Source organism: Gambusia affinis, linkage group LG21 (genome assembly GCF_019740435.1).
Source record: "Gambusia affinis linkage group LG21, SWU_Gaff_1.0, whole genome shotgun sequence".
In the NCBI taxonomy this organism is placed as follows: domain Eukaryota; kingdom Metazoa; phylum Chordata; class Actinopteri; order Cyprinodontiformes; family Poeciliidae; genus Gambusia; species Gambusia affinis.
Window position 1 is genome coordinate 5,022,835 of NC_057888.1, and position 25,255 is coordinate 5,048,089.

At 39.6% G+C, this 25,255-nt stretch overlaps 1 protein-coding gene across 9 annotated transcripts in view; it reads right to left on the reverse strand.

The window, feature by feature from the left end:
• LOC122823939 (rho GTPase-activating protein 21-like) overlaps positions 1-25,255 on the reverse strand; it is a 107,046-nt gene that overhangs the window by 27,285 nt on the left and 54,506 nt on the right. For 4 of the 9 annotated variants that reach the window (XM_044104013.1, XM_044104007.1, XM_044104005.1 and 1 more), the window contains exons 1-4: positions 17,741-18,112; positions 14,160-14,354; positions 11,179-11,200; positions 330-422 (exon numbers count right to left, since the gene is read on the reverse strand). In XM_044104013.1, the coding sequence (XP_043959948.1) occupies positions 330-422; positions 11,179-11,200; positions 14,160-14,354; positions 17,741-17,971 (541 nt within the window). In that variant the 5' untranslated portion in view covers positions 17,972-18,112. Of the gene's footprint in view, positions 1-329; positions 423-11,178; positions 11,201-14,159; positions 14,355-17,740; positions 18,113-25,255 lie in introns of those variants that run through there. The other 5 variants (XM_044104011.1, XM_044104010.1, XM_044104009.1 and 2 more) reach the window with 2 other exon arrangements.

A 25,255-nucleotide genomic window follows, 5' to 3' on the forward strand; every position in this document is an offset into this window, starting at 1 on the left:
AAGCAGACAGTTCTGAAGGGTTGTCCAGACCACTTACTGTAACATTTCCTGTAAGAAGCCTGCTGACCTGGCAACCCGGCACTCCTAACATCACCTTCACTTTAAACTTTATGCTGCTGATTCATTGTCTCAAAACTTCAAGTATTTTTATCCTCGCTGCTTATAATTAGAACTGATTCATGTATAAATAAGATGAGAAAAAAAGTAGGAGTGCAGGAGAAAAGAACGTTAGACTTTGTTCAGCCCCCCACAGAGGAGCCATCTGTTATTTTCTACCTCCTGTTTGTTTTGCTTGGCAATTTCTAATTATGACAAATGATGCTGTGTACCTGTGCAGAGTCCAGCTCCGTGGGCGGGGCCTCCCTCCTTCACCTGCTTGACAAAAATGGTGTCCATAGGTTCCAGGCGGTTCCTCTGTCTCCCTGGCGATGATAAAAGAGAGAAAAGGCATGAAGATGATTGGTCAGAGCGAGGAGACATAAATAGGCCTCACTGTTTCCAACTTTCTGTTTGATTCATGGAAGAACAGGCAGAAAACGGAAGCTTTTCAATCATAAAATATAAAAATAAATAATTGACAGGATTTTTAAAACGTTTTAATTACAGCCAAACGATTAATCATATTATTCGTGATTAATCGATTTGTGAAATAATTGTCAACTAGTTTTTAAACGATTAATCGTTATCTGGAGTTTACAGATTTTTTTAAAAAAAAAGGCTATTTGCTGAGAAAACAACATATGAAGAGCAGTAAATAAGTCAAAACTGTGGAAAATATGCCAGTGACATGCAGTCAGGTGGGGCCGAGCCTCACCAGCTATAAACCTCACAGAACGTCGCTGAAATGTGCATTTTGCATTTAAGATAAAAATATTTTGTTTGTAGATATGTTTTACCCAAAACTTCCCAAGTGGCATAGCTTGAGCTTCACCTGGTTCAAATTTACTGAAGGAATGAATGCAATGTTACTGCATTTTAAAATGTTTATTTTCTTATTTTTAAAAAATGGATCAAATTATTTATTTGCATTTTTTAATATAATATACAATTTTTAAAATATGATTTATCGATTAACCCTCAGATTAATCAACGACTATTTCTGATGATTAATCGATTACTCGTCAGAATAACCGTCTACTAAAATAATCATTAATTCCAGTCTTAGTCTTAATGAAGTTATAAAAAGTCAAATATTTAAGGACATTTCAAACCAGATTTCCCAGCTTATCAACTTAACAGTTTGAAACACTAATGGATAAAAAAACCCTGTGAGAAGTTGCATATACTGTCCCCTTTAAGTAAAATCAATCAATACATGGCCTTCTACGCTGTGTTTATTCACTTTTTGCACTGCCTCCCTCTTGTGGGCTGGCATGGTACTGCAGCAGACAAATGTAATGTTTAGATTGTCTGCATCTAATAAAACAACTCAACTACTTTAGAAACAATTAGAGGAAGAGCATCTGGTACCAGATTTAACTGCAGACAATATGAAATAACAGATACATATCTTGCAAGGTGAATTTATTTTTAGCTAAAATACTAAGCAAAAACAGCTAAATTCATTTTAAACTTAATACTTAACTCCCAGACAGCAGCAGATTTTCTCATGAACAGAATAACATTTCATGATCTACTCTTTCTGACAGCAACTGGCCATGGTGCAGTGGAGCGCCTGCTGCAGTGAAGAACATGCTGCAGTGAAGCGCATGCTGCATGCTGTACGTGCATCTTGCCTACAAACACACTCCTCCCCTCCCTACTCTCTCCAACCTCACCGAACTCTTCAGCACAAATTGGATTCTGCAAGTTTCCACGCCTGGAGCTGGATGAGTGGGATAACGTGGAAATCTCAAGCTTTGGACATTTTTAATGCTCCAAAGTGTCTTAGTAAAAGCATAAAATGCAGCTGGCTTTAATTAAAACCACAAGGGGCGACTTCAGCTGCTCCAAAACACAGAATTACAGTTTGATTACAAAGTTCAAAACAGTTCAAACTGTTTAAAACTTGTTCAAAGGAACACTGGTGTTTTCAGAAGGAGTTATTAGTTTCAAAAAATGAGTATTTGAGTCTGATAATAATGCATTCAAGTGGCATTTGTAAACCTTATAATCCATAATAATCTGGTTATAAAATACAAGTTCCACTGACAGGTTATTTAATTTACATGTTCACCTTGGTGTGAAATTTCACCTCTGCTTTAACAGAGGTGAAATTTGAACTGTTAGCATGTCATGAATCTGTCAGCAGCAATCTTCAGTCAGAGGCCTCTACAGATTTGTTGTAAGACTGACTGCTACTGGAGCTCCTTCCTGCCCACAGCATCACCATCAACAACGCCTTAAAATGCATGGATGAGAATATTTCAGTAATTTTTGAAGATAAATAAAGTATTTGTATCTAAATATGTAAATAAAAATAGAAAAATTTGTAGCACCACTTAAAACCCAACTGCTTTTATCACTAGTTAAACCGGATATCTCGGCTCTTATGATGCAAGTTAATTTATTAATTATTCAATATTTTACAGCAGAAGAAAAGCATTCCTAATTTATAAATTATTATTTTTCTTCACCTGAGTGAAACAGGAGATTCAGTTCTTATATAATTTGTTTTATCACAGCCTCGGCTTTGATTTGAGATTGTAAGAGGTGAAACTCAGGCAGAAAGAGAACAGGTTTGAAGAACTAGGTCACTGCATATGATCAGAGTCAACACTTTAATTATTTATTACACTGACATCGACTCGCTGGGCAGTCACGTTTGAACAAAAGACTAAAAATAAACGTTTCAATGTGATACTGACCTAATGTTAAAAATGCAGCAGCAAAAACCCATCAGTTATTTTTGATTTACAGACGTTTAAATCTTTCTCCAAATCGTCCACAGGAGGGCGCTAAGAGCTTCACTGCTCCTCTACTAAGGCTTCATCCATCCCAACAGAACCGATCTCACCTGATTTAATTAAATAAACAATGCTTCATTTCTAAAATCCTGCTAGCTTCATGTTTCCTTTCTGATACTGTCGCTCATAAACATTCAGCAGGTTAAAATAAATAATGGCTCCCAAACTGGGAACAAACCGTGTGACGACGAAATAATCTCCAGAAATCAGGAATTAAGTTTTAAATTTGGAAACTTTAAAATGACGGATGGATGAACAGATGGATGGATGGACAGACAGATGGATGGATGAACAGACAGATGGATGGATGGATGGATGGATGGATGAACAGACGGATGGATGGATTAACAGATGGATGGATGAACAGATGGATGGATGGATGAACAGACAGATGGATGGATGAACAGATGGATGGATGGACAGATGGATGGATGGACAGACAGATGGATGGATGAACAGACAGATGGATGGACAGACAGATGGATGGATGAACAGACAGATGGATGGATGGATGGATGGATGAACAGACGGATGGATGGATTAACAGATGGATGGATGGATGAACAGATGGATGGATGGATGAACAGATGGATGGATGGATGAACAGACGGATGGATGGATGAACAGATGGATGGATGGACAGACAGATGGATGGATGAACAGACGGATGGATGGATGAACAGATGGATGGATGGACAGACAGATGGATGGATGAACAGACAGATGGATGGATGGATGGATGGATGAACAGACGGATGGATGGATTAACAGATGGATGGATGGATGAACAGATGGATGGATGGATTAACAGATGGATGGATGGATGAACAGATGGATGGATGGATGAACAGATGGATGGATGGATGAACAGACAGATGGATGGATTAACAGATGGATGGATGGATGAACAGATGGATGGATGAACAGATGGAGGGATGGATGAACAGATGGATGGATGGATTAACAGATGGATGGATGGATGAACAGACGGATGGATGGACAGATGGATGGATGAACAGATGGATGGATGGATGAACAGACGGATGGATGGACAGACAGATGGATGGATGAACAGATGGATGGATGAACAGATGGATGGATGGATGGATGGATGAACAGATGGATGGATGGATGGATGGATGAACAGTTGGATGGATGGATGAACAGTTGGATGATTGTTTGTCCAGCCTGACTATAACTGGTCTCCTGTCTGCAGGTAGCAGCTCCCAGTTAGCGCTGGTCTCTGGTTGGCTGCCGGCCCCGCCGCCCGGCTGGGCCCGGCTGTGTGGGCCGACCCGCCGCTCCCATGTTGTTCTGGGTTAGATAATATTATTCCACAGAGAGCTGGATCTGCTGCCAAATCCCTGCATTAACATCGGCGTAAAAACACAACCCGCTTCCACGTTAGCATTAGCACTCTCACGTTTACAAGCCGCTTCAACCACATACAGATGTACGAACATACACGACGCGGCGCACATGTGCTTCCAGCCCAGAGGAGAAGGCCTTTGTTTATGTTTAGATGATTATCTGCAGCGGGTCGGATCCACAGGAGAAACCTGATGACGGGAAGCGTAAAATCCTGGCAACGAACGCCGTCTTTAGTGTGGGAAGGTCAAGGCACAAGTACACTTTACATGAAATTAAAACTCAAATCTCCCTCAAAAACCACTGAACCATTACCATCAAACGCGGTCAAACACCTCTAAATGCTGAACCCTGTAAACCAGGGGTGTTCAAAGTGAGGTGCGTGGGCCATTTGCGGCCCACTGCAGAGATTTTGTGTAGCCCCACAACCACAATTCAATAATAAGTTAAATAAATTAGGACAAAACTACGACTTTTAAATTCAATTCTACATACAAAAATCTTACATGCAACACAAGGTGATCACCTTTTCCAAGCTTCCTGGTTTACTCCTGTTGTCATGGTAACTAGGACCTCATCTACTCATTGATTTATACTCTAAAAAACATATTGGTGCACCCAAATCTGCTTTACATTAAAACTTATCTAAATACAGGAAATGTTTTGAAGTGAAGACGGATGAAGAGTTTGTTTTTATTGCTGACAGACAAAATGTTTTTTCTGTTTTCTTTAATGAAGCCCAAAATAATAAGCAAACTGCTTACATTTAATTTAACAAGGAAAACATGCAAAATCAGGATTTAAAAAATATTGAATTACTTTATTTGTTAAATAAAAATATGTCATGCTCAGTTTATTGTTAATCAGGTGACAAAAAAACCAAAAAAAAACACGTTTTGGTAACCTTAGTTTTAAAAATGTTTATTTTTCAGCTGACAATTTTGGCCCAGATGACAAAAAGTTTGCTTTTTTATTTTAAGCACCTTGGCTGTTTTTAGAAACAGTGGTGACTCAAGTAGAAGTATAAAAACATGCAAAATGTGAATTTATGTCCCCATTTAAAGTACCTAGCAAAATTTCAAGAAAATATCCAGTAAATTCAGAAAAACACCTGCTAATAAGAACCTGTTTTCACATTTGGTTCCATTGGGGACCAAAGTTGCAACATTTGTTACATTTTCTGGTGGCACGGTTCCCTTTCTCACAGCACTGGGTCACATGAACCAAATCTTTCAAAAAACATGTTCCCCTCCTCACCTGTGGTGGCGCTGCACCAAGAACCAGTGAAGCCAATGACACAAAAACCCCTGAAGAAGACGTTGACACAGCTTCCTTCTTCACAAAATGGAAACAAAATGGAGTAGCGTCAGATTTTAGCGGTAGTGGTAAAAGACTACAAAGCATTTCTCCTGCTAACACGTTTGTTTTGATTGTATCTACCCAGAATGCCCAGCGTTGTAGTTCACTTCCTGCTTTTGGGGCGGTTTCTGGCCCGCTTGGCGTTTACATATGCATTCAAACTGCACTAAACTGAGACCTTGGTTTGGAGGTGGACCAGAGTGCGTTTTATTTTTGTCCACATCAGACTTCGATTACCAACCAGATCTTCTAGCCGAGAAACTAGAGTTTGATTAAACCCAAATTCTGCCAAGGAATCAAACCTCACCTGGTTGTAAAATTGTTACCCAAACTCTTTGCAATTGTGTGTCCAACTTTAAATATTTGCGTTTAAACCTCAAACTGACGACGCTGCTACATCTGTCCTCACACACACTCCCGTCAAAACACAGTGAAACACATACATGCCTGGTGTTTTCCCACCAGAACAGGAAGGTGGGAGAGTTCTTTCCATTACTTTTTTCAGAAGAATTACACATACCAAAACCCGCTTGGGTGGAAGAAATTAACATCACATTGATACATGCAGCTGAAATATGTCCAATGATTTGTTTTCTCTTTGCTAAATGAGGCAAACAACAAAACAAGGGAGATTAGGTTCAAGCAGGGGAACAAGTGACAAACATCTGGAGCTTGTTGGTTTAATTTCAGCCTCAAATGCCGAATCTATTTCCAGGAAAACTGAAAATAAGCTAAACATTCCCTGGAAAAGATTATCCAACCGTACCTAGCAAAACTAGAGAGCCGACAAAAGGAAAAAAGAATGTGAAGGACTGAATTTGCAAAACTTAAATTAATTTTCAAAACTATTAGGAATAATTGAGTGCCAGCTTCTTGGTTTGTTCTGATATTTAATTTACAATGTGACAGAATGAGTGATAATTAATACAAAAACTAGGATCAGATTATCATTAAATTACTAAACTAACAGAAAGAAGCTTTGATTTCAGGATTTTGAGTGAGAAAAATGGTTTCTCACCAAACCTGACCTTAAAATCCAAGATGGCTGCTGTTTAACTATTATAACACTCACAGCAGTTTGTGTCTCATTATGTTGCACTAAAGCATCTGCTAAATTCAATAAAATTAGAATTAATTCACATGAAAAATTATCTTGAGAAGCAGCAAGTGAAACTTCTTACCATATTTTCTGATACTAATTTCCCAAAAAAATCTCTTGTCAATTCCTAAATGTCTACATTTTTTAAAATTTAGAACATAATAAAATACAATTCCTACTGGAATAAAAAAAAACTTTTTAGAACTGATTGAAGTGGGAAAAAAAGCATATTTTAAAACAAATTTTTATTTTGAAATCACCAAAGATGTGCCAAACCATAATATTTGTTCACCTTTCCTCCTGTACTCCACTGAATAGATGGGTTCTCTCTGGGTACTCTGGCTTCCTCCCACAGTCCAAAATCATAACTGTTAAGATAAGTGATTAATGTAAATTGGAGCTGCAACTAATTGTTAATTTGGTTATCGATTAATCAATAATTGTGACGATTAATCGGATAAAAAAATGGTCACATTCTGCAAATTTGTCATTTAACCACAAAATCTTATTTTGTACAAAAAAACATATGCAACGAATCAAATAAAAAACTTCTACAGGGTGAAACTAAAACTATGTGAGCTGAGAAGTTCTGGGTAGAATATATTTACAGACAAATTATTTTTATTTGCATTATATGCAAAATGTTCCCTTTTTGTTTTTGCTTAATTACTGCTCTAAATATGTTGTTCTTACAGCAAATTGGTTAATCACTTGCTAACTTAGTTGACAATTAATTACAATAATCGATTAATAACGATGAATTTGATTAATCGTTTCAGCCCTACTCTACATTTCCATTCAGGATGATTGTGTAGAGTCGCTGTTCACATCCAGAAAGCACAAACAGACAAATAGTGGTATGAAGAAACTGGATAACAAGGGAAGAGGAGAAAAGCGAGGTGTGTTTGAAAAGGCTCACTGGAGAAAACAGGAATCCTGTTTGCTTGTGCTGCCTCGCATTCCCTCCGCAGACTTTATGGGAACAAATTGAAATCCAAGCAAAAACGAAAAGGAGAGAAAAGTGAGGAAATAAAAGTTGGGAAGAGACTCATGTTGAAAGAAAAGCAAATATTTTAACAGATGGGGAATTTTTTGTGTATTGCTCCTCTTGCTGTGCGGTTTAACAAGCATTGCAGAAAAGAAAAAGGAAATTTGGGATTTTACCCTTCAACAGCTTGTTAAAACACACAACGGGACTGGAGCAGTCAGAGGGAAAACGACAGAAATTTAGATTTGGGATAGCAGCCTCTTGGTATGTACACAACTGCTGTGAAAGCAAATAAACTCAGAAACTCCAGCTTGGTTTTCATAGATTTTAAAGAACTAAAGCTTATTTGTGCATTTTGTTCTTTCTGGAGGATTGAAGAGCGTCCAGCGGCGACACCAAGCAGTCAGCCGACCCCCACCTGCTGCGCTGACCTGGACGCTAAAACCACCAGGCACATGGCTTGTATTATCCGTCCGCATTTCGGTGTGACTTCACATAGCTTTTTGCTGACGTTATGAATGTTTTGGACCGATTGCAGCCGCAGTAGTCGTCACATAGCAACCACAACAACGTGCAAATCAACAAGAGAAACCACTGAAATCAAAGTCATGATGACGTTCCTCACTGTGGATTAAATATCGAAGGTTAAAATGGCTAAAATGGCTGGTGTTCTGCTGCAGGAGGGACTGGTGCACCTAGCAGGACAGACAAGGAAACGCGGATAATCTCAACACATCAGACAGGAAGTTACAGCTTGGACACGAGTCAGGCAAATGCAACCCAGATGCAATACTTAGGAGAAATGGGTCAAAATGTTAGCAAAATATTGTTAAAAGTTTGTGGAAGGAAAAGCAAACTTCTCATTCATTATTCTAGCTGACCTAAAATGGAAAAGGTTTGGTCTGATTGAGGCTGTTTTCCCACCTGACAGTCCTTCAGATTCGGTTCTATTTGGGACTAAAATTGCAACATTTGTTACATATTCAGCTGCTGTGGTTCACTTTCCTGCTGCACTGTGTCAAACTAACAAAACCTTTTGAAAAACCTGTTCCCCTCCTCGCCTGTGGGGGCGCTGCACCAAGAACCACAGAAGGAAGTGAGATGAAAACCCCAGAAAAAGACAATGGCTGCAACTTCCTTCTTCACAAAATGTAACCAAATGCGTAATGTCAGATTTTAGTTGTAGGATTTCTCTTTGTCGTGGGTTGAAGACCACGAGTCATTTTTTGCTTAACGCTTTACATGCGCATTTGTTATGACGGTTTTTACCCAGAATGCCCTGCACTTTAGATCAGCTCCTGCTTTTGAAGTCGTCTCTGGTCCATTTGACATTCACATGTACATTCAAACCGCATCAGAGTTCACTTTAATCAAACTAATACCGAGGCTTGCAGGCGGACCAGAGTTGACCTTTTTGGTTAGATTGCACATTCACACCTTTCCAAATGAACCGGACTTTCTAGGCAGACAAACCGGAGTTGGATTAAAGCAGACTAAACATGGCTGGTGGGAATGAACCCTTAAAGTCAGACAGAAAAGTTAAACTGTGTATGTAAATATCAGGTTTCAGCTATACATGTTGCAACATATGAAGTGTTTATCTACTTATCTATTGACTTTTTGCAGGAATTCCCGACATTCCTGGTCTTAGTTTCTGAAACCCTGCGGAGGTACCGAGCTGTCAACAGGTTGAAAATGACCCAAATCTCTCCCCGGACGCTCAGAAACGTTCCCATCCAGGGAGAAATCACACAATGAGAGGGAAGGGAGAACATGGAGGAGTTAACTTTGTTGGTGAGGGGTGAGAGGAGGAATGTGACACCACAGGCTCACAGGGGAGGATGAGGGACACTTACAGGAATCTCTCTGATTCCCACATGAGAACACTGAGGTCAGATTTGTGTCAGATGCTCCACTGACCGTCCTTTCACTTCCAGGGATTTTTTTTTACACTTTCGTTGCCTACTGGTGACTCAACAACTGCTGAAACACCCGACTTCCTCCCCCAGTCGGGGCTCTGGGAGCTTTCCAAGACAAACAAAAAGCTAAAGACGGATTATCTTCCTCTCTGTGCAGCTATCTCCAAGAAATAACCGATGTTCGCTTTTATTTTGAAACACTTCAAGAATCCCAGATAAGCAACGGGGAGCATTCAAAGTTTCTGCAGACGACTGCAGGCGCACATGGAGGCAAGGTTTGAGGCTGTGCGCGTCATGTGGATGTGACTGATGTGGCTGTTTGAAGGTTTCTGATGAAGAGCAGCAGAGCGGTCCTGCTGGGCCGCAGACGTGAGCCGCATACTGAACGGCCGGAAAGACGAGCCGGATGTTCCGAGGAATGCCGAGGCGGCGCCAGGACCAGAGTACGGGCTGCCAGGACGGCCGCACCAGAGAGCAACCCCGCGAACTGCAACGCTACCTCACAGATACGATACGCACTAATAAAAATATTGCTTTGATTTCAGGATTCTGACTTTTGTCCTCAGATCTCAAACTCTTTTCTCAAAATGTTGAAATTTTATTCTCAAAATTTTGACTTTCTTTCTTGGACTTTTGGTTTGCTTTCTCAGAATTCCAACTTTTTAAAAAAAATAACAATTTCAACTTTTTCTCAGAATTCTGACAGTTTTTTCTTAAAATTTCTACTTTTTTGTGGAATTTCAACTATTTTCCCAGAATTTCTACTATTTTCCCCCTCAGAATTCAGAATTTCTTTTCTCAAAACTTAAACTTGCTTTTCTTCAAAATTTAAACTTTTTTTTCTCAAAATTCAGACATTTTTTTAAAGTATCAGAATTATTTAAATTGTTTATGCAGCATCAAGTAAGTCTAGCAAGTAAAACTGGGAAAGGCCAAAGTGCAGGTTTACAAATCCTATAACAAGAAAGAAACATTTATGTGATTATTTTCATATACTGATAACATAACTGACATACACCTAAGAATGTTTGATTATTTATTAGGATTTCTACATAGATTGACAAAGAGTTAGTATTCATTGAAATTGTGTCATAATTTCTAGTTCACAATCATAATTCTGAGAAAAAAGTAATATTTCTCAAAGTCAAAATTCGGAGAAAAATTCTAATTATGAGTTTTAAATCAAAATTTTATAACTTTTTTTGGCGGCCTTAATGTTCTTCCGTACGAGTGAGACAGCTGCAGCTGTGATGTGTGGCTTTTAACAAGGAAAACAACAATTATACCCTTTTTAAATCAGTGGAATCGAAATAAAGCTGCAACAAAAACAGCTTTCTATGGATCAGTTTCTGCTCATATGTGAGGCAATACATCAGAGCAACAAGCGGTAAATAATAATTTATCTGCCATTTACTGGAGCAACAAGCAGAGATGAGATTAAATGGTTTGCTGTGTTTTCCTCAGTGAAGCACCTGGGGTCTCACACAGCAAACGTCACAGATGGAGCCAGTAAATAGACCAGTGTTGTTCTGGACTCACCTCGGCTGCCGTTCTCGTCATCCTGCGAAACAAACAGAGAGAAATTCCTGTCAGATGGTTGATTGAAACTGTTGGCCATTAGTTTATGGCCATTGTTACTTTACACTAATTCCCAGTAATTTAGAAGGTACTTTGATGGAAGTTAAGTACAATATATCAGTAGACGCCGGTATCGGCCAATGTTTGGAATAAGTTCATGTTTTTTGGACTTTTGGTTTCAAAAACTTCCGGAATGTTGAGTCACATTCAACTGCCAATGCCCTGTTACCTAGCAACCCCAGAGAAGCCCAGCCCCGTTACCTAGCAACCCAATCTGACATTTAATTGGATTTTTTTTAAAATGGCACATTCTACAATTTTTTCATTTAACCAATTTTACCAAGGCTATTTTATACAACATTCTAAATCTATATAAAACAATACAAAAAAATTAATATAAGTAAACAATAAAAAATGCTAATATTAGCTTGTGAAGAGTTTAGCTCCCTTCCTGCTTGACTTAGCATTAATACAGTGTAAGGTTAATTTATTTGATTACTTTTTAAGATTAACAATTGAACAGCAAAAGGTGCTTAAACAGATTTTATTTACATAATTCAAACCAGGTGAAGGTAAAACTTTGCCATCTGAAGAGTTCTGGGTGGAAAATATTTACAGACAAAGAAGATTTTAAAATATAAAATGAAAAATGAATGTATATTTCATACAGTTTTGGCTTAATTCCTGCTTTTAGTGCGTTGTTTTTTGATCAATTTCCGTTGTTTGTGTCTGTATACTCCAGTTAATGATTAATCAATTAATAAATAAGTTCACTATTATATAAATAATCACAATTAATCTGATTAATCATTTAATGAGGGAGGAAAACAAAACAACATGTTGGGGTAGTTTAGGATTAAAAGGCCAAATCTTGGCATGTTTTTGCTTTCCTTTCAGTCAACACATAAAGCCTTAATTTCCCTCTCAGTCGCATTTCAAGGCTGAACCTCTTTAGACAAACCTCAGCATCCTTAAGGAAGGATTAAATCTCCAACTCCTGATCCAGGGCCTTCAAATTAATTAGAACCCACCAGTTTGTTTACTCTCCACTAATCAACTGATCCTGGGAAAGATGTGCCCAAGCTGGAAACGATTCTCTGGTTCAGAGCTGTGTGAAAATCCCCCATTGATGCTCCCAGAACAGCAAACTTACTTCACTGTCGGCTCCAACTGATCTTCAGGAGGATCACAAAGAACAAAAATGTCCCAACATGGACTAAAATATTCAAGAAAACCTCTGGGAGAAACCGACCAGCGTTTCTCTGATTACACAAACGTCTGAACATCCGACCAGCTTCTCCTTTAGCATGCAGAACCAAAGCCAAGAGCTATAAACAGAAGGCGCTACGCTAACTTTGTCGGAAATCCTTCTGTGCACAAAGAGGAGGTTAACCAAATACACTTCAGAGGAAAGTAAACCCAACTTATCCTGAATTATCACTCACAAAAACTAATACGAGGCCGACTTTGATAAGAAAGCCGACCCACAACGCCGCTGTGTTTAGCATTTTCCAAAAGCCCCTTTAGCCGCAGTTAGCCTGCAGCCAGGATGAACGGCAGACAGCGGATTAAAACGGCTCCCAGCCAAAACAGAGCGGCCAACATCTTCAGCAATGGAGGTCAGAAAACAGTGTTTGGTACTTTTTAAGACTTGGATTCACAGCTTGGATGTGTAAAGACTCTTTATGTAAATTAATGCTAAAGGTTATATTATCCTGAAGAGTGGAATACAAAGACTACAGTGCAGCTTCAGGCAACTTCAATGAATTTGATTTAGTCTTATTCTGGAGAAGAAGAAAGGGAGGAACCATGCAGAAAATAAAGAATCAGAGGAAAAGAATCAGAAGAAGGAAAAAAAAAATCAAACCAAAAATTCAGAAGAATCAGACTAAAAATAAGATTCAAAGTATCAGACAAAAAAAATCAAATAAAAAAAAATCAGAGGAAAAAATATCAGAAGAGTCAAACGAAGAAAAAGCATAAGAAACAAAAGAATCAGACAGTAAAGAAAGAGGAGAATTAGACAAAAATCAAAGAAGAATTAGATGAAAGAAAAGTCGGATGAAACAGACAAAGAAAAACAATCATATAAAAAACAATCAGATGAAAAAGAATCAGAAGAATCGGATAAAGAAGAATGCCGATTCTTTTTCTGATTCCCTCTGATTTTTATTTTGGGGTATTAGAGAGAAAAGCGTCTAAAAATAATTTGAACACATTGCCATTTTCTTTCCAGATCGCAATTATCTCCTCTTAACAGATCATCCCTGAGGTGAACCATGGTAGTGGCAGCATTATGCTGCTATGATGCTTTTCTGCAGCAATCTATTCAAAATGGTCCAGTCAAAGTCCACAGATATAGGTAAGCTGCTTTGAAAAGATGAATCAGAGATTATTTTTGTGTCTAGATGTGCTAAATTGATATAAACATCTTAAAGGGGCTGAATATAAAAGCACACCGCACTTTTAAGATTGCTGATTCCAAGTATACACATGTAAATATTCATACTAACGTTCTGTTAGTTTATCACATGAAACCCAAATAAAATGCATGGAGGTCTATTAAAAAGAAAAACCCTGCTATGGCAATTCAGGGTGAGAAAAAACCCCAAAGGAAACCAAACAGCTGCACACAGCTGGATTTTCACTTTCAGGAAGATTTTCAAGCAGCAAACATTTGAGCGTTGATTTCTTAATTTCTGCAGATAAAAGTCACATTTTTTTAAAAATCAGGTCTCATCAGGTGCTGCTCTGAACCGTTACTGTTTTTAATCTGCAAATTTAATATTTTACTCCTTTTGTTATGGGTTCAGGAATATTTTACAATTTTAAATCCTGAAAGATATTCCTAGAAAACAACCGTCTGATTTGAGTGGCAGATCAAATACCTCCTCTGTACTTCAAAGTGGGCAAACAAACATCATCGGGGCCGTAAAACTCACCGTTACCTTCAGGGAGTTGTGGAAGGCGGACTCCGGCGGGTAAACGATGAAGTGGCGCAGCGTGAAGCCGAAACCCTGCGACGTTCGCCGCAGGCGCAGCGTCTTCGGCCCCGGCCAGGCGAACGGCTCCTCTTCGGCCCCGGGCGTAACGGTGGCCGACGTCTCGCTCTGATCCCGCCCATCCTTCTGCTTTGCCTGAAAACACAGAAATGAACAGGATAAAGGGTTAGAAATGATCTACGGGCGAAATAAAACATCTTCGTTACACGTTTCAGAACGAGCATTTATAGGGCCTCTGTCACTTTAAATTCAATTAAAATGCTGCTGGCCACGCCCCCCCAGCTCAACGTTTACACTTGCACGGGAAAATGGCTGCAAACAGATGCTCAGTTATACAACTGTACATCTTTGAAAAGCAGAAGTGGAGCATCCTGCACAACCAAAAATAATGCAGCAAGTGGTTTCTGGATGATAAGTCAACAACACAACACTTGCCTTTTCTGGCAGCCATTGTACAAACATAAAGGAGGCTGATCAAACATGCTGGAACTCAGCTTGGGTTGCTAGGTAACAGACTGGTAGCAAGGAAAGACAGAAGGAAGAGAGGAAGGGAAGAAGAAAGGAGGGAAGACAGATCTTTGTCTTTTCCAACAGCCATTGTACAGTCATAAAACCAGCTGACCAAATATGCTGGAGCTCAGCTTGGGTTGCTAGGTAACAGGCTGGGCTCGTTTTCCAGACACCAAAAACATAAACTTATGGTCTAAAAGTGGCTAGGTTTTTTTTTAAGTGCTTTGACTGTTTTTAGAAGCAGTAAAAACACAAATGAAAATGTAAAAAAGTGCAAAATGTGAATTTTGCATAATAATTATGCATAATTACTCTAATTTAGATTATTTTTTATTCTGTTTCACAAGCGTTACACTGATAAAAAAGTTTGTTCTTTTTCTCCAGAAGACACAAAGTAATCTCTGATCTTTATTTTGTAAGGAGATCACTGTGTCTTTATGCAATCAGTGAAGAATCTGATAGATTTTTTCCTATAATTCAGGTTGATGAATCAGATCTGTTGCAATCCAGGAGCTGTTTCCCAAAGAAAACATTTCTTGACCAGAAGAGACTTTAGTGTAAGAATTTATAATTACTAAATTATTATAATAATTTATTTATCCCAAAGGGGAATTAAATGTTGTACCTCATAACTTCCAGGTGTCTTCAAAAAGAACATTCTCTAACACTGGACCGTTCAAACATTTGACCATAAATGCGTAAATAGTTGAACTGAAATCACTTGGTGCCAAAAAAACATAAATAAAAAATTAGAACCATAACCTACAAAACAAAATGCAACTTATTGGTTTTTTAAATGCTAAATATCATATGATCTTCATGTAAGGAACAATGTAATTTCCAAAGTTTAAGTTTAAGTTATTGTAAGCATGAAACATAAAAGGATCTTTCATTAAAAGAGAAGAAAATAACCTAAAGATATTTCTGAGGATCCATTATGTTCAATATAACTGTAATCCATTGTCCACAACAACAACAAGTTATTATTTCTTTATTTAAAAATGTTTTGTTTAATTAACGGTCAGCCCAAATCTGCTTTGAGTGAAAGTGGCTGGATTTGTGTGTTTCTATTTAACATAAAACTGGAATGAAAGCAAAGGAACGTGATTTAAAAATGATGAGCCTTTTGTTGAATTAAATATTTCCCACTTACGGTTTTCATTTTCATCAGATCATCTTTACATTTTTCAAAAAAGTGCCCATCATTTGCAGATTTAATGGCCAAGCTTCTGTCATTCTTGAGTCGTCGCTGTGGAACGAGCAAAAACAAAAAATCTCAGAAACGCTGTAATTCTCTGATCCTCATTGGCGACAGAAACATAAACCTGAATAAATTAGCTGTTTTAAAATAAAAGCAAAATCTTGTTGTGAAGCAGCTCCTCTCTCACACACACAGTGTGACGTCGCCTCCACTTCTTCTTCCACTCACAGCAGCAAAACAATTCATTATTTTCTTATCTTACTGCTATTAATTAAAATAGAAATTTTACTTTCTAATTATTGTAAAATCTAATCAAGGAGTTATGAAAAGCTGAAGAGTTACTGTGTCACATTATATGGATGCTTTCGCCTTTACTTCATTGCTAGAGCTCATAAACAACCTGATGAAAATATAAAATACACACTCAACACGTGGATAAGTTCTCTTTTTCATAAGGTTCTGTAAAATAAAGCTCCATAGTTTGTTTTGAAGCTGTGAAATGTTGAGGAAAGCCGGGGGAAACGTCGCCGTCTAGACCTGCACTCATATGGCTTCAGTTATTGCTCAATTTGCTGCGTGTTTTCATGATGACAGACTTATCTTCTACATTCCTACTGTAGCGGACAAAAGGAGGAAAAAACAGCTAGCCCGAGGCTCGGCTGCAGGTCTCTTGCGTAAGAATTGCCTACATAACAAAACACGTGCAGAAAGTTTGGACTGAGTCGGTCCCACATAGCAGCTACAGCTGAGCCGACGTCACGAAGACTCCCCTCTTTCACAGAGGAACATTTTATATGTTTTAAATTAAACTTTTGCATGCAGAGTGGGGGAATAACGCTACATAACAACAGGACAGCTGAATTTTTAAAAAGTCTTCAGTAAACCTGGAGGAACTGAAACAGTCAACTGCGATTATTTTCCCGTTTTGTTGCAGATATGTTGATATATTTGAGCTTCATAATTTCCATTTGCATGATTGTTTTAGTGTTTTTCTCTTTCAACTAAAAAATGGACGATAAAAGCCTTCAGTTTGGGGATTTGGTTAGTATCCATTTTATTTGTTGTTTTGTTTATTAAATTTTTTATACTTAAAATATCTTCCAGTTCCACTTCCAATTGATTTTTTTATCCTTTACCAATATATTATTTGAAAATAACAACAATAAAAAACAATATTATTGTTTATCGCAATAATTTCAGGAAGGAAGGAAGGAAGGAGGGAAGAAAGCAAGGAAGGAAGGAGGAAAGAAGGGACTGAGGGAGGGAGGAAGAAAGAAAGAAAGAAAGGAAAAAAGGAAGGAAGGAACGAAAAAACAAAGGAAGGAAGAAAGGGAGGAAGGGATGGAGGGAGGAAATAAGGAAGGAAGGAAGGAAGGAGAAAAGGAAGGAAGGAACGAGGCAGGGAGGGAAGGACGAAGGAAAGAAGGGAAAGGGAGGGAGAGAGTGAGGAAGAAAGGAAGGAGAGAAGGAAGCAAAGAAGTTGAACTAATTAATTACAAATTAGTCGATTAATCACGATTAATCGTTTCAGCTGTAATTTCAAACCCTGTTTAATATGCGTTGCAGGAAATGTTCCCCTGACGGGAAGCAGAAGGTGTCACTCTGAGCCCTGCGGAGGGGCCAACAACAACAGATGAAACCTGATCCAAACACACACCAACACACACCAACACACTCGTTACAAAAGATGTCGGTCAGTGAAACGGGACGACCCAGCCGCCAGAGCGCAGGATGACGCACACGAAATTCCTCAGGCAGCACAACAAAGACGCTTTCCCCTGAATGGGTTCTCAGAGGATGCTCTCCTTACCCGACATCGGACGCGGCTCTTCCAGGACGCGCCGCGGTTCGGGCCGGAGACGCCCAGCTCCACGTCGCCCCAGTAGGCGCGGGCCAGCAGCTGGAACCAGAGGCAGTACGGCTCCGACAGGCAGCCGTCCGCGCCGGCCAGCCGAGCCCAGGGGCAAGAGGAGGAGGAGAAGGAGCAGCAGCCTCCGGCGCTCTTCTCCGCATCCCGCAGCCCGCTCCTCTGAGCCAGCATGGCATCGCCGGGTCGGACGCCTGATCTCGACTCAGTTCCCAGAAAGCGGGCCGCTCCCCTGGACGACCCACAGACTCATGATGTTCCCACTGAGCCAGGAGGAGAGCGCACGCAAGTGTCCAGGCCGACCCACCCACTCAACACGCAACTCTCCCTCCAGTATGGTCACACACACACACACACACACACACACACGCACACACCCCCACACTCGCGTGCTCTCCTCCTGCAGACGTGTTGTAAAAGTTTCAGCCGCACGTGCCGAGGGCGACCCATTAATTATGAGAACACCAACGTTTTAAAAGTTTCAGATCAGAAAGGAAATTAATCTTTCAGAGAGAGAAAGTGGATCAAATTTAGGCAACTTACAGACGGTTTGGATCGGTAAACAAGACCGATATGAGAAACTCTGATCAGCGTCTATAACTTTAACTCTGATCAGCGTCTATAACTTTAACTCTGATCAGCGTCTATAACTTTAACTCTGACCAGCGTCTATAACTTTAACTCCTGACCAGCATCTATAACTATAACTCTGACCAGCGTCTCGGCGGCCTTACGTTGTTTCTGTTTCTACACTGGCTGTGTTTTCCGTGCAGGACAGCGCGGGCTAAATCGAGCCGAGGGAATGTGGTAACAAGATGCTGGCGGCCGAACGCGGACAGGGAACATTCCACGACTGGGTTCCTGATGTTGCCGTCTCAGATGGCAGATTTCCGTCAGTCAGACGGGTGTTTGTGTTTCCTGTTGGAGGAAACCTGCCAGTGAAATCTCCCTCCAGTTGCAGTTTGATTAGTAACTGAAGTTAGAGTTATAGACGCTGGTCAGAGTTGAAGTTGGACGGCAGGAATAGAAAACACGTACAGATGTAGATGTTGGTGGAGAAAGTCGCCTGGTCTCCTGAAACACATAAAAACAAGACGGGCCACCCAGGAATGTTGTGCCTTAGTCATGGCAACAAACAGGACCACAGCGATGTGTCCACAGACAGAGGTTCTGCGTGGGCGCTTGTTTGTGTCGCGGTGTCGGTGTGGGACTCAGAGGAACGGCTCCACTAATGACTTTCTCCTCCTGAGACCATCAGATAGGTTATAAATCACAGAAAATTGCTTTTAAAATGATATTTATATTTATTGAGAGAGAGAAAAAATACCTCCGCCACACTTAGACATTTTCTTGGTCTTGTGTTTTCTTTTTCAAAATGGCTGCCATGGCCATCATAGTGAATATATGTATACGCTAAAATGGGCAGGAGGCATAAGAAAGGATGGATGGATGAATGAATGGATGGATGAACCGACCAATGGATGGATGGATGGACCGACCAATGGATGGATGAACCGACCAATAGATGGATGGATGAATGGATGGATGGATGAACCGACCAATATATGGATGAATGAATGGATGAACCAACCAATAAATGGATGGATGGATGGATGGATGGATGAACCGACCAATGGATGGATGAATGGATGGATGAACCGACTAATATATGGATGAATGGATGGATGGATGGATGGATGGATGAACCGACCAATGGATGGATGAATGGATGGATGAACCGACTAATATATGGATGAATGGATGGATGGATGGATGGATGAACCGACCAATAGATGGATGGATGAATGGATGAACCAACCAATAGATGGATGGATGAATGGATGGATGGATGAACCGACCAATATATGGATGAATGAATGGATGAACCAACCAATAGATGGATGGATGAATGGATGAACCAACCAATAAATGGATGGATGGATGAACCGACCAATGGATGGATGAATGGATGGATGAACTGACCAATGGATGGATGAACAGATGGATGGATGATAGAAAGTTTTTCTTCTCCATCTGTCAATCAGAACCAGTAACTAGATTCCATCTAAAGGTAGAATCTATTCAATCTAGTTCCATTCTTCTACTCCCTTTCCTCTCCTCCCTCTTTTCCCTCTCCCCTCTCTTTTCCCTCTCCCCTCTCTCTTCTCCCTCTCCTTTCTCTCCTCCCTCTTCTCCCTGCGTGCCTCGGCCATGAGCTTCATCTTGGCCTCGTCTTCCTCCTCGTTTTGAGACGCATCCAACCCAAACAAAGATCACGACGCAACGACTCCGCATGAGTCATGGCCGCCGCATATTTATGATCCGGTGCATCGCTTCTCCTCCACCGGCGAGAAACAGCAAAAATCAAAACCCACCGGTTGCTATGGAGACCATCTGTGTGGAGCACCGCGGAGGGGAACAACAGAAATCAAACTTCCAGAGGGGGTTTTCCATGACTCCACAGCAGGGTTATAATAGTTTAGGGGTTTTCTTTGTAGCCTAGTTTTGTCTAATTCAGTCAGTTTTTAGAGTTATTATTAGTTAAAAATAAAAATATTAACACTTTTCAACCATTTCCATTCAAGCACCAAACATGTCCTCTCAGATCCCGTCGTCATCTTGTAAAACATTGAAAAAGACATAAAAATTTCATGCCGCTAAATCCTAAAAATATGCCTTCTCAAACATGATGTGAAATATTCATGTTTGTAGGAAAGTGCTCTGCACGTGTCGGAGGCAGCGGCGGTTCCTGACGGGACGCGAGCGCATCTAAAACACCGACAGACAAATCGGACATGAACAGAATCAGAAATCAATCGACCAATCACCAAAGGAAGTTATCAACCCTTTGGTCTTTGGTAAAAAGTCGACTCAAGTACTGAGTAACTGATCAAATTATCAATTGTTTAATATTTAAAAATTACATCATCAGACGGAACAAAATATAAAGCTAAGTGGGAATTTTGGTATTTTTAAGGACCAAAATTAAAATAATTAATTTAAGTAACAAAAATCAGGCAAAATATTTGTTGGCAATTTATGTTAATTAAAAACTTTGACAAAAACTCAGTGTCTGGTGAATTTTAGGTTTTCATTCAGTGGGTAGAAAATCCAGAAATTTTAATAATAATAAATAATAAAATTACTCTAAGTGCAGCGTAGTAAAAAATACTCCTAAAAGTAAATTTTTTCAAATAAAGCTACTCAAATAAATGTAACAAGACACTTCCCAACTCTGGTTGTAAGTTAGTTATCAGAGAAACGAGACTAAAGTTACTTGGTAGGATTTTGTGTTTTTGCAGTGCTGGAAAGCAGTTTGCTGCGTTTAGACGTCCCTTCCTTCCCCTGCTGTTCATCTCTGTTTTCTGACGTTGGGTGTGTCCCTGAACTCCCCCCAACCCTCCATGTTGCTCTTCATCAGACCTCCGGTTTAACCCGCAGAGACTCCATCAGACGTTTACAGCGACGCCCTGAACGTCCCTCTGTGACATCATGGTGCATCTCTGAGCTAAACGACAGAGAAACCACTTCACAGCTGTGATGTGGCGAACGACAAAGTCGCACGTTGGCCAAGAAAAACCCAACGAGTTTGTTTCCATCTCTGCGTGGAAAAGATCCACGTTCCTGTCAGCTGGGTTTGTGCTGCTGCAGGGATGAAGCAGGAAGAGATGGAGGAAGCAATCTGGGCGAGACGAGAGTCAAAGACGACGAGGACGTTGCTTCAGATAGCTGACAAAAACAATAATAGCAACTCCTGATGTTCACGTTTGGTCCACATCACCCTGAATAAACAAATAAACATCTGAGTGACCTCCTGATTGGTGATTTACTTTATCAGTGACATACCCACTTTAACTCATAGAAGACTAGAGGTAGATTGGAGGAAATTGGCCTTTAAAGTGGATATAAAACCAGTTAAATGCATGATTAATTAAAATGAGATCAACAATTTCCACTTGCATGATTTCTTGTTTTTCTCTTTCAACCACAAACTGGATGATAAAAGTCTTCAGTTTGGTGTTTTGGTCTCAAAACTCTTTTGTTTTGTGTATTTATTTTGGATATTTAAAATGTCTTACAGATCATTAGAAAGTAAAGCTTCTTGAAATTTGAGAATGTGTTCTTGCATTATTTTGAAGTTATCATTTATCACAATAACTTCTGGGGAAGATAAAATTAGTTGTTGTGAGAAGCCATCTGTGGTACCTGCTCAGGTAAGATCTGTGTAAAGAAGAGTTAAAAAGGAATCAGATTACTCCCAAGAGGAAACTTTAGGAAGCTTTCAAAGATAACAAATGTTGCTAGGGAGATTTTGTGAGCCAAAACATTAAGATGTTGAATATTTTAAGATTGATATTCCGTTTAGCACAATGAACATGAAAATAAATGTCAAACACTTTGAGACGTTTTAGACGATGGAAATTTGCTCTAGTTCAGGAAGATGTTAGCTTGACTTATGCATGAAAACTCATCACATCACTGACTAAACTCCAGTCATCCTAACATCCCAACTTCTAATTAGCAAACTTTAAAGATCGTGTATGATGCTTCTTTGAACAGCTTAGGATATGTTGAAAACATTTATTTTAATATAAAAACATTCTTAGATAATGAGATTTTAGTCTGCTCAGTTCTGACTATTTTTAAGGTGTTTAGAACCTCTTGTCACTTAAAACCCAAATAAGCTGCTGATGGCCACGCCGCCCAACTCAACGTTTACATTCGCATGTGAAAATGGCTGCAAACAGATGCACAATTATACAACTGCAGATCTTTGAGAAGCAGAAGTGGAGCGTCCTGCACAACCAACAACAATGCAGCAAGTGGTTTCTGGGTGGTAAGTTAACAACAAAACTTGTGTCTTTTCCAGCAGCCATTGTACAGCGGTAAAACAGGCTGACCGAACTTGATGGCGCTCAGCTTGGGTTGCTAGGTAACGGCGGAGTGCCCGTTGAACATGACTTCTCTTCCCTGCAGGTTTTTGAAATGGTTTGCTTTCCAGACACTAAAAAACATTAATTTATTCCAAAAAGAAAAGAAAAAAGCAGCTGGGTGCCTTTTAAAGTGGTTGGGCTGCTTTTAGAAGCAGTAGAGACACAAATAGAAGCACAAAAACATAATGGGTACCTTTCAAATGTTCTCGGAATGACAAATAAAGGTCTGAGACCTTTTTTTAAGCAAGAAACTGCATTTAATTACAGGTTGAAGTAAGACTCCTCGGGAGAAGAAGCAGCCAGCTAACGTTTGCCAGCACTTCTCAGAGTTCAAGTGAGTTCATGTGATGCAGAAACAGACGGGCTTGCAGCGGGTGGGGCAGGTGTGACCGAACAGTAATGTCCTGTATTAGCGGAGGAGGAAAGCTGAGCCTTAACGTCACTCGGCTAAGAGAACCTCACAGGCTGAAAGTTGAAGTTATCTGCTCAGTTTTTCTGCTTCCGTTCAAACTTCTCAACAGGATCAGAGCATTCCTGAAGAACCGACTGTTTACAGCTGGCATCTCTTTACAGCTTTCCTTACACTGTTCTACAGAACCGCGTTATGTAATCCAGAACGTGGGTCAGACGAGGAGAAGAAAAAGCCGTTTAGATCTCCACTTCTGTTCCTTGCAGGAATGTTTTCCTCCTGTGTTTGTCCAGGGGGAAACGTTAGGGCTGACGAATCGCTGCTCTGTGGGTCTGTCTGTCTGTATTTTGTTAATCTGGAGTAAATGAGTCCAAGTTGAGTGATGACTAAATGATTACAGGAACTGTCTAACAATAAAACCAAAAGCTGGTACGACTGCTATCTGGATGCACTTGTTTCAAAACGGTTCTACACTGAATTATAATTTAGTGCCATTGTTTACGTCCAGATTTATCGCATCTGGTGCAGAAGTGAAATTGTGATGCATGCAACAGAAAAGTTGGATTAAATCTGACAGAAAGGAGCTTTGAACACTAACATGTATTTGATTTAATACCACACATGAGACATAAATGGTACAAGTCACATTTCTTTGGGGAGATAAATAGATTGGAATTGTTCCATTCAGACAGCAGTGAAAACGTTGGACGTGTCGCACACGGGCAAAAACAAAATTCAGATTTGGGTCAGGCTGCATTAGAAAGACTCGAGACTTGACTTAGATTTGTCCTCTGAAGACAAAAGGCTTGACTTGACTTAGAACAAACTAGACCACACAAATTTTGTTCAAATCAAATTTTGCACAAAATTCCTGGCTTTATTTGTCTTTCCTGGACGGTAATTCATAAATGTAATTTCAAGAAGATTCTGTCCGACACTCTGACTCAGGATATTGTCTTGAAGGATGTCTGACCTCATGTGTGAAACTGTGAATGAAAAGGTGAACGGACGGTTTGTGGTTCTGCAAGCCCAGACTGAGGACCAGATGGTTTCACCAGCAAACTGTTTATGTCCTGTGGGAAAAGAAGTGGGCGAGGCTGTGAGCGAAAACACCTGACTAATCACTAAACCTGCTTTGAAACCGACACCGACTGAGATCTGAGTAACTGGTTATGATTAGACTAAAACTGGTGCAAAACCAGTAAACTATGAACAGAATGTAAAATGGAATGAGATTTTACTTGCCAAATGTTGAATAGACCAAAAATGTTTCACTTTTAACAAAAAGGCCTAAAAGTTAGGGTTAAAGGTTAAGCTAGGATTTGACGTATTTAATCCTATAATATTCAAAACATTCAAATTTGCAAATGAGGTTCCTGGTGATTTTAGGAGCCAGTCGGTGGAGATGCAGGCATCAAGTGGCAGCCATGAAAGCATGCTTCTATTGGTGTAACCTCCTTAATCCTTCTAGGAGATGCAGGATCATCTGCTAAACTAAGCAGTCCTAATGACAGCCGAGATCCAACGTCGTGTCCGGAATAGCAGCAGGAGTCTCTGCTCTGCTGCGTAATGCCTTCAGCGCATCAAATCAGCAACACAGCTGAAGTAAGAGGTAACTAAATATATTATATCTACTCATAAAACCTTTAAAAAGAGTTGGGATCCTTCATTCCAATTAATAAAGGCTAGTAGCTTGATCTAAAGCCAACCGCCTGATAATTGGCATTTCAGTAATTCCTATTAAACTATTTTAACTGATGTAAGACTGAAACGATTAATCGTGATTAATCAATTACTGAAGTAATCCTAAACTAATTTAGCAATCAATTACTCATTAACTGGAGTGTTAAGACTCAAAAAGGCTATTTTATTGAAGAACAAAACAATACATTCAGAGTAGTAGTTAAGCTAAAACTATACAACAAAAAGATTTTGCATTTCAGATAAGAACCTCTTTGTCTATAAATATGTTTTAGGTAAAAATCGGTAAGTGGCGGTTTTAGCTTCATCTGGTTCAGATTTACTAAAGGATTGTTTATTTTCTTAATTTAAACAGTTATTTCTAGAAATGTTTCTAATATTGTATAAAGAAGGCTTAAGGTGTTAAATGGAAAA